General features: G+C 39.0%; 1 protein-coding gene across 2 annotated transcripts; it reads left to right on the top strand.

Annotated features, from left to right (window-relative positions):
* Positions 1-1993: 1993 nt before the first annotated feature.
* LOC144647270 (mevalonate kinase-like) lies at positions 1994-9700 on the top strand. Of its 2 annotated transcripts, none has more exons than XR_013569553.1 (10): positions 1994-2144; positions 2309-2456; positions 5225-5378; positions 5858-6159; positions 6555-6600; positions 7637-7727; positions 8506-8542; positions 8776-8866; positions 9093-9145; positions 9562-9645. XR_013569553.1 is itself a non-coding variant. In XM_078507054.1 (10 exons), the coding sequence occupies exons 1-9, from the start codon at positions 2067-2069 to the stop codon at positions 9141-9143; spliced, it is 1119 nt and encodes a 372-aa protein (XP_078363180.1). In that variant the 5' UTR covers positions 1994-2066; the 3' UTR covers positions 9144-9145; positions 9562-9700. The 2 variants fall into 2 exon arrangements, 1 of the variants encoding a protein (XP_078363180.1); XM_078507054.1 differs by having other exon boundaries at positions 8506-8663; positions 9562-9700.
* Positions 9701-10441: the final 741 nt, after the last annotated feature.

The following is a 10441-nucleotide window of genomic DNA, read 5'->3' as shown; positions in this document are numbered from 1 at the left end:
TCCATTGCAGGGTTTTCCCCAGCATTCAATTAGAAACTTCAATTCGCCAGTACCATTCATACACCTGGGTGGTGAGTAAAGTGTCTTGCCCAAAAATACTAACATACATCGGCCCCGACCAGGGCGTGAACCCGGATCAACCTTGCTGCCAGTTGTTTGTTTTGTGATTAGAACTACATCGCACTAACCATTTGGCCACTAATGGCTAGTCCTAGACAGATTGTGCTCGCAAAATCATGAAAAGTTGCTCTTTTTAAAGCCAAAAAGTTGCTAAAATGTTGCCCAAAAACCCAAAAAGTTGCTACTTAAACCGCAAAAGTTGCTACTTTAATATATCAATATTTCATACAAATATTATTAAATATCATCAATCATTGTTCCTTTTGGATAATTGGAACTTAAGAAAGTTCAATATATTAATCTGAAGTGTATATCTTGGGCACATGTATATTATAAAAGGTTTGCACAGTTGCAGAACAAAACTTAATATATTAAATGCTCTTGCATCTTATTGAGCAATGTCAATGTCGACGCTGGGCAACCAGGCCAAGAAAGCCTGGGTGACCAGGCAGTGGTAATGAACCAAAAATAACTGGGGACGAGGTGGGCTTATGATGTCCTCTCAACACCTCCTCAACACCCATTCCCTGCTAGTATGCAAAGTATTAATGTTTTTACAGAAATAAATGTTTCCTTTTCAAAATTTCAACCACATGTCAATTTTTGTGATTCTTATTAGGCATATCAATACAAAGTTGCTCAAAAGTTGCTCAAGGTTGCTAAAATTGGAAAAAGTTGCTCCAAACGCCAAAAGTTGCTCAAAAGTTGCCGAGCACAATCTGTCTGGGACTACTAATGGCCCCCTGACCAACAAGCATACCACATCCCACGAAAGGACCTAAGGCCCCTTCGGCCCGTCCCCGGGTCCCACTACTTGCTAGAGGCCTAACACGCTTCATAATACCGAGGGTAAATAAAATTTCAGTTACAGTAAAAGTTTCAGTTCCCAGACCCCCACCCTACTCCCTAAATTATGCTGTCTATTATCAAAATGCGTCCCCGCTCTTCTTTGCTTCCTTTTATAAGACCAAAAGACAGTGACAAAAATTTTTTTGCATTCAAACTGAACTAGTCAGAATGTGATGAGCGAACAAATCTGTGTAATAAACATGCAACAACAATAACAAAAATAACAAACACTAACAACTGAGCGCAAACTTGTTCTCACGATTCTCAGTTCTAATTAGAAAACCAAATTGATTGCAAGGCTGGTACAACGGCAGGAGGGCAAGATTTATTGGCCAATATTTCAACTAGCAGAGCTAGTCTTCTTCAGGGCCAGTACTATAATATAAGGAATATAGTACTATAGTATAATATTATAGTATAATATTATTATACTAATATATTAATATATATTAATATATATTATATTAATATATTAATATATATTAAATATATATTATTATATTAATATTATTATTATTATTATTATTATTATTATTATTATTATATTATTATTATAGTATAATATTATTATACTATAGTATAATATTATAGTACTGGCCCTGAAGAAGACTAGCTCTGCTAGTTGAAATATTGGCCAATAAATCTTGCCCTCCTGCCGTTGTACCAGCCTTGCAATCAATTTGGTTTTATAAGCACTTAGAGTGACGTCTGGTACGAGTATTTCTTGAACAAGAGATCCGGCAGCAGAGAAGCCAAGCAGTTTTTTCTTCGTTGCGTGGTCCCCTGCATCCAAACTGTTTTTCTAATTAGTCTATGAGCTGCAGGCTCCCCAGTTGTGTATGGGACGAAAAAAAGCGGCGAGCAATGGCGAGCGAAGCTCGTCATTTTTCCTCTCGCTTTGCTCGCCAATTTTTTTTTTTTCGCCCCATACCCGGGAGCCTGTTTCGTTTACTGTCACTTTACTTGACTGGGTGTCCTGTGCATCTACCTGTACATAATGTGCGCCGCCTTTATTGGTCAGCGGTATTACAAAATGGCGGCGTTCAGTGCCTCTGGAATTTCATCAGTTTGATCGTTTTCGTTTCGTTGCGAAGCGGATGAATTTTCGTTCTGTTACTGTCACTGCACCGGGAAAGATAATTCTTCACGGAGAACATGCAGTCGTTTATGGAAAGGTAGGCAATTTTCAAAAGTCTTAATTAAGATTTCTTGCGGTAGAGTGGTTAGAGCCGGCGCGGCAGCAGGGTTTCGTTGACCGTGCTTATCCATGGCTAGGCCCGAGTAAACGACTGTTATTAAGTCTTGTGTTAGGCTTAACTTCAATATTTCCCTTTAACAGAAAGCTGTTGCATCCGCCATTGGTTTAAGGACCAAACTGAAGCTGGAATTAAACAGTGATGAGCAGGTTACATTGAATCTGCTGAACATAAAAACAACTTGTAAATGGAATGCGGAGGAGCTGCAAAGTGATGCCAAAAAGCTCGTTGGTAAGCTATTTTTTGGGGGCTTACCAACCTAAGGAAAACCTTTGCAATAAAAGCTTACACATCCAGTGTCAGGAAATCTGAGCAATTTACAAAGATTTCTGGGATTGTTTAGGTAACCACTGTGAGCCACGATATGTCAATGGCTGCCTCTAAAAATAGCATACATGTACATTTGTATACTGTAGCCTGGACAGTCAACCCAGAGAGCTTAGTGGCCAAAGGCTCTGTATGTTCTGACTGTGTAGGGAAGGGAGGACGGGCCAGGGGTTCATGTACTAAAACCCGAAACAACGAAACGAAACCACCCAAACGAAACCACCGAGACAAGCGAAACCACCAAAACCACCGAAACAAACCGCCGAAAAGACCGAAACGGCCGAAACGAGCAAAACGAGACGAAATCATGGAAACAAGCAAAACCCATTACAATTATTGAGAGCTAACCGTAAACAGGCTAACTGGAGTGCATAGTAGGCTAACCTAAGTGAAACGTAGGCTAACCGGAGTGTGTAGTAGGCTAACAGGAGTGTATAGTAGGCTAACCGGGGTTTATAGTAGGCTAATCGGAGTGTATAGTAGGCTAAACGGGGTGTATAGTACGGTAAGTGGCGGAAATCTTGAAGTTTTGCTTGTTTCGGTGATTTCGTTTCGTTTTGGCGGTTTCGTTGCGCTCGTTTCAGCGGTTTCGTTTCGGTGGTTTCGTTTTGGCGGTTTCGGGTTTTAGTATATGCCGGGCCAGGGTGCATTCCATGTACATGCCACACCAAAGATACACCAAATTTTTTTACAGGTCTACGCTAAGGTCCTCTATTATTCTTACCTTTAATAAATCATCTGTACGACAGTTCAAAGGTGCCAACTACAGTCTTACGCCAGTACGCTGCACAATTTTAAAATGCACGCCAAAGATCTTCAGCGTAACCTACTTAGAATGCAGCCTGGAGGAGGGGGGAGAGGGGTCAGGTGAAATTGTAATTATTAGGCTGCTTGACCTAGTTATACATGTAGGTCCTGTTTCACTGTTTAGATCCTGTTCCAAGACAGATGAACCATTGTTAACTCCTTTAAAGGAGCTACGTCACAGTGATTTCCCAGATTTTTGGTCTAAACTGTTCTGAAATTAGTGGTAGGCAACCACTATGAAAAACATCTTTCAATATCTAAAGGATGATATAACCTTAATTTGCAGATAGAAATCAAGCTATGGCTATAAATATCGTTTTTGTGAAGATGCGTGGAAACAACTTATATTATATAACTTATATAACTAATATTAATAGGCCTTAATTTTTTTAAGTTGCAATCCAGTTTCATCCGAGCCATCCGCAGCCAAAGACGCTTGTTTACAGTTTCAGTGCTCTAATATAGCAATTTTTAATTCAAATGAACTACATGTACAATTATTTTTAGGTTTCCTGCGACATAAATAGAAATTCTGGCTGACAGTTCAAAAATCAGCTTAAATCTGAAACAAAACCCCTTTAAGGTGGCTCCATATAGTTTAAAACTGTGAGCACTGCTGATGTAAGCTTTCGAAAATCTGCATGCGCTTGGCTTATACATGCTAAGGCAATAATGATCAACCATAGATTGATTTTGCTTTATGTGGCAACTGTTTTTTCCGGAAAACCTACAGTATAACATTAAGACTTTTTTTTAGAGAGAGATACAAAGACACAAAATGATTTACACTCATCAAAGAAGCTACCTTTACAACCCATTCTATTTCCTGTTTAAAATTCTCATTCAAGTAGTATCTGTGTACCTTAAAAATTATGGAAGATTTCACCAAAGGAAACTAAGGGAAATTACACTGTTCACATGAAATCTTACTTAAGGCACATTTGTTTGGGCAGTCTCAATTCAACACTTAAAGCTGCCATTATTTTAACAGAGATGATTGTAAAACACTATTTCATTGTTGCTTACTGCATTTTGATAGGTTTGAGCAAACTGGGTCAGTGAGATGGAAAATGGATGCTTACTGTAAATCAGATTTCAAAATATAACAATTTAAACTAGTGCACCCCACATCATTAATACATTGTATGATTACCCTAAAGGGGGGGGGGGGGGGGGGGGGGGGGGGTGTTTTTGGACCCAGGGGCGCCACAAGGGACCCCCAGAAACGGGAACCCGGCGAGGGCCAGCCGGAAAGACTTTCCTTTTTTTATGATTACCCTAAAAGCCAGCCATTTGGTCCTTTTACTTATCCACCTCCCTATTTTTGATTTCAAGCAGTCATATACCCCATCATAGAGTACGGTAGTTCTCACTTTGAATAGAAGATGGATTTAATTAGTATTGACCCAGTGTTCAAATGCTGAAGGGCTTCAAGACATAATTCATAGGTGTCAAACATCTAGCTAGGCAGAGCTAAACTTGTCTATAAGCAAAATGTCTCAGGGTTTGTAGGAGATGCGAGAGGGGAGACAGGAAAAAATTAAGATAATGCAGTTGGACAGCTGTCAGTGAAATGTGAACTCTGAAATTCAATCCTTGACCAACGGTTTATGCTTTTTGCTGCCGTAAATCATCTGAGTGGACCTCTCAGGAAACAGAAGTTCACTTCTACTGGGTCAAAAGGTCACATCTGTCAGTTGTGATTGGTAGATTTCGATCCATTTTGTTTGTTTCTGTTTTTCATGGTTCGTTTGCAGTCGCCATAATTATGATTGACCGTCGCGAAAAACGCAATCGTTAGTTGGATTTTAAATTTCTGAGTTCGCATTTCACTGAAAACCACAATAATTTTCTGTCCATCCAAGGTTCAGATGCATCATGTTGCACACTGAAAGGAAGAGAGTTGTTCAACAAGTTTGTTGACCATTGTGAGGTCACAGCAGTGGATAAGAGGCTCATCAAGGATGCAATAAGTGTGTTTGTTTTCCTAGTGGGTAGGATCATGGTGGAATTTGAGAGGTGAGCTTGAAAAATAAATAGTATTACATCAAATTATAGATGATCAAAAATAATAATCTTTTAGATATTGTGGGTTATACAGTAAATGGTTTGAACCCAGGAGTATCAGTAGTTTGTGTAGTGTGATCATCCGGGTGAGAGTAGCTCTGAAAAGAACTGTTGTTGGTGACTGACGTTTCAACAACCTAGTAAGTAAAGTTACTGTTGACAAACTTTACATAAGTCCTACAGCCAATAACATCACGGCTAAACTGACCAATCAACTTCACGGACCAGACTTATAACATCATCGACAGACAACAACTTTTCACTTAACTCTGAAGATGACTTCCGCTCAGGTTGTCGAAACGTCAGTCACCAACAACAGTTCTTTTCAGAACTACTCTCATCTGGACGATCACACAGCACAAACTATTGTGGGCTATGTACAACCTACAGGCATATTAATTTTTAAACTTCTACATGTACTTTGTTTTCAGACTTCCTTCATTCTCAGTGGAAGTTGACGCATCAATTCCAATCGGAGCTGGTCTTGGATCATCAGCATCATACTGTGTCTGTCTTTGCACAGCACTCCTGGCAGCAACAGGAAGGATTTTGCAATCTTCTGTGATAGCTTCTCCCACAGGTGTCTCAGCCACAGTTTCATCTGCCACTGCAAGTGAAAAAAATGTGTCTTTGTCTGCTGAAGACCTGGAGTTAATTTGCAAATGGAGTTTAGAAGCTGAAAAGCTTGTTCATGGAAAACCATCTGGCATTGATAACTCAGTTTGTACATATGGTAAGTGCAAGTTGTATAGGCATTTTGGGGGCCTGGCAAAAAAATTGCTTCACACTGGTAAGATTCATGTTACCTTTAGTTAGCATCAAAGTGTTCATTTGTCACGAGTGTGGATCAAAGAAAAATCTGAGTCCCTGTGGGAAAATGAACCCATGTCCTCCCAGATACCAGTTGGGCGCTCTAACCAACTGAGCTACGAGAGACTTGTGGTGAGCTGGGCCGTATTTACTTCTAGGATCAGCAATGTCGAAAGCATCATGTGCATAATAAATAATGATGGATTATAGCTAGGGATGGATTTTTTAATTGTCAGTACAGTCAGTGTAGCTGCTGTAAGTTGTCATGGCTTTGTTTTCTAACCAAGTGTTTGTTAAAACCTTTTTTTGGTTTTGTAGGAGGAGTTCTTACATTTCAAGATGGTATCATCAAACATTTGACAAGGTATTGAAAATAAAAATAATGGTTGAGCTAAATTTCAAGGGCATCAACACCTTCTCATTGAGTAATGATCCCAGTTATGGAAAACCAAACTTATTAAAATAGAAAAAAAAATTACCACTCATGTATTTTATGTGAATCCATCTTCTGTATTAAATACAGTATTACACCTACTGAAATGCTAGTAAATAATAAAGATGGTAAATTTTGAGCTTGGTGATAAATAATGAATATGAATTGTTCAACAATGATACCAGCATGGGAGAAAGAAAAAATCTGAGTCACCGATGGGAATCAAACCCATGGCCTCCCAGATACCGCCTGGGTGCTCTAACCAACTGAGCTACGAGAGACTCGTGATGAGCCGGGCCATTTACATGGTTGATATGTGACACGCATCCTGCATGCTGCTAGTATCAGCAATGTCTGGGAGGTATCTGGGAGGTTATGGGTTCGATTCCCGTCAGGGACTCAGATTTTTTCTTTGTCCCATGCTCGTGTCATTGTTGAACAATTCAACTTCCTTATTAAAAACTGAAATGCTTCTTTCAATTACAGTAATAAAGGACTGGTTTCTTTGCATTTGTACTACAAAGCAGGGCTTGAATAAAGTCTGGTCGTCCAGGACAAGTAGATTTTTCTGCCAGCAAGTAACTTTTCATGGTAACTTCCCTGATGGGCACAGGCCCAGGCAGGTCATCCCCAGACTAAATCGTGAAAAAAGTAAACTACATACTTGTAAGACACGCATGCAACTGCCCTCGGCAAGTTACATTGGACTGCTGCATGACTTAACAGCAAGCTGGAACTCATGGTTTTTTTTTCAAGCCTGCAGAATAATAAAATTTTAATGTAGACAATGGTGATGTATTTTTCTTGATGAAGGTTTTTGCTTAAATTCGGCGAGATTTGGTTGTCATGCCATGCTTCTCTCTGCCATGGTTGTATGAAGTTGATCAAGTAATAAATAATGGTAACAGTATCAATAAATATTTATTATTGTTGAACTGAATTTAAATTGTGTTGTTAACTACCACAGAATTCCTCAACTCAAGATTCTTGTGACCCATACAAAGATACCTCGTAGTACAAAGGACTTGGTGTCTGGCCTCAGGGAAAGATATCAACAGGTAAAGTGATCAACTAATGGAAACCTTGAATATTAACAAGTAAACAGGTCAAGTGAGGTCTTCTTCTGTATTTTGTGTTATTTTATTCCAAACGTTTGCCAGTCTGTGGTATCATAAGGGAATAACTTCAAACATTTTATAGGAACCTTGTTTACTTGTATGTACTTCAGTGTATAATTCATACTAATTACAGTGAAAATACCTGAAGTTTGTTCTGAGTTGGGTTACTACACAGGAGAACGTTTGGCTTAATGTCACACAAAATGGACCAAGGCCAACAACTCTCTGGTTGTTCCTGTGTAAATTATTAATTATTGCCCTTTACTAACCCTGATTTGACAAGAAACACCCAAAACATAAAAGCACAAAAACACAGGGCCAGACAACTAAACTTGGAGAGCCATTTAATCCTGCTAAACTGTGTACAATCTGAAGGTGGATTGAAGTCATCATTTTCAGTTATCTGCAATAAATTAATTATAATTTAATAATAATAATTAATAATAATAATATTAATGGTTTATTAACAGTATATCCATAATACATGGCTCTTCACCTGTTAATACTAACTAAATATAAAAATTACAATTTGATATGAATATGAAGAATTCCTAAAGCTAAAAAAAATACAATTAATATAAAAAGACAAAAATTCCTTTAGCTAAAATAAAATAACAAATACTTTAGATAATGCAAGCTTTTAAAATCTTATCATTTATTTAAAAGCTACTATTGACTGCATCTTGACCTAAGAATGTGCTTTCTGACTTCCCCGCAGAAAATTTTGAAATCGCTACAAGCTCTTAGGTTGGCAGGTAGGTTATTGAACAGGCTGGTAGACATGTCCTGGAAGGTTCCATGTTCCAAGGGAATTGCAAGTCTAGGTGCTGAACTTGACCGCAGTGTTGGTACCGAGGTTACTGTATCAAGTTTTAAGTAAGAAGGCCAATGATCTGAATAAAGTGCCTTATGAACTTGTTTAAGTTCACAAACTTTTGACCTGTGATGTCACTGATGTAATCCATATCTCCTTGACATTCTCTTTCAGCTCCCAGCTGTTTATAATCCTCTGTTTGATGCTATTGGGGCTATTGCAGAAGAGAGCTGTATCTCTCTTGAGAAACTCTATCAAACCCAAGGTATGTTTTGTTTGTGCTTAATCTTTTTCTTCTGACATTGAATGATTGTTCAAAACTTCCAAGCCTCTCCCCTTCCCTCCCTCCCCCCCCCCCAAAAAAAAAAAAAAAAAATTATCCTGCACACCTTTGGGGAGGAAAGCCATTTAACTATCAACAAAAACAGTGGTTAATGTTTGCAATAACTAAATCACTATTAAATGAGGTACGTGTTATGTTCTTTTTGTAGCTGAGCCAAACAAGACAGAGCAAACTTTTCAAGAGCACTATTGTGTGTTAGAGGTAAACATTTCTCATTATATTTTATGCTGGTTCTCCTTCTCAAACCCCCTAAAAGGGGGGGAACATAGTCCATCTTTCAGGATGGAAGTAGGCCTCAGTATTGTTTTCAGTTGGACTGGTCAAAATTCACTGTTTTGTTTTGAGTTCTTGTACAGGTCGTGTGGCGTTGGGGGGTTTGCAAAAAGATTTTTCCATGTGGTCAGTTACATACATGGAGTTCCACACAATCATACGATTTTGAACGGTTTCAGTGCTCCATCCAATGGGATTGCTTATGACAATTCAATTGTTACACTTCAACGCACAGATCATCACCATTTTAAAGATCCACTTTCCCATAGCATTACTTACAAGTTAGCGTGAACAAGGTATGTACATTTGTAAGACGATTCTTATTTCCATTTTATCGTTTTCAGAAACTTATTGACCTGAATCAACAGTTGCTGGTAACGTTAGGAGTTAGTCACAGCTCATTGGACCAGCTGTGTCACGTGACAGCTAAACACGGTATGCACTCCAAGCTGACTGGAGCAGGCGGAGGGGGATGTGCCTTTACACTTGTCACGCCAGGTACGTTACACATGTCACGCAAAGTACAGTTACTATCGGTGAAACGTCGCGCGATATTAGCGCTATAGTGAATACGTCAAGTAATGGTGCTCCTTCAAAATTGTCTTTTTTTACAATCATTATAACTGCACTATATTCATTGGTGTTTTGTTTTTATCTTTGTTAACTATTGTTTTAAGATTTTTTCGATATGAAGGTTGTTTTGTTCATCGCAAAAATGATTTACGTGTAGCTTGTAACACTATCTTGTAGACATGTGTGCTTGCCACTTACCCCAAAAATTGCCTCCCTCACTGCAACCTAAGAAAGCAGCGATAGCTTCATTTGTCTGCAAGGAGAAACTCTTGTTTTGTCTACAAGGGTTAGTTTTTATAGTTCTGTCAGAATTGATAAGGACGATCATTCTCAATCCCGAAAATGACCTCAGTACTTATAAAAGGATCGTTTGGTGTATTTGTTTTATGCCAGTTTATCCGATTTATTTCCTAGGTACGAGTGAGGAATCCGTGACCGAGGTCACCCGTGAACTGTCCAGCCTGGGGTTTGAAGTTTGGGACTCGTGTCTTGGTGATCATGGTGTTACTCTGGCATTCACCTGACCCTCCCCTCCCTCAGGATTGGCGAGTCATTCTGTGATAGAAATGGCCTTTTCGAGTCGTTCTTGTTAGTTGGAAATCAGCGCGAAAGCAGTCTTTTTTTACTGTTGTTCTTTGCGCTGGTTTCCAA

Source organism: Oculina patagonica, chromosome 3, assembly GCF_052425735.1.
Source record: "Oculina patagonica isolate OP01 chromosome 3, crgOcupat, whole genome shotgun sequence".
NCBI lineage: Eukaryota > Metazoa > Cnidaria > Anthozoa > Scleractinia > Oculinidae > Oculina > Oculina patagonica.
The sequence above is the reverse complement of the archived record's forward strand: the minus strand, read 5'-3'. Positions and strand labels throughout refer to the sequence as shown.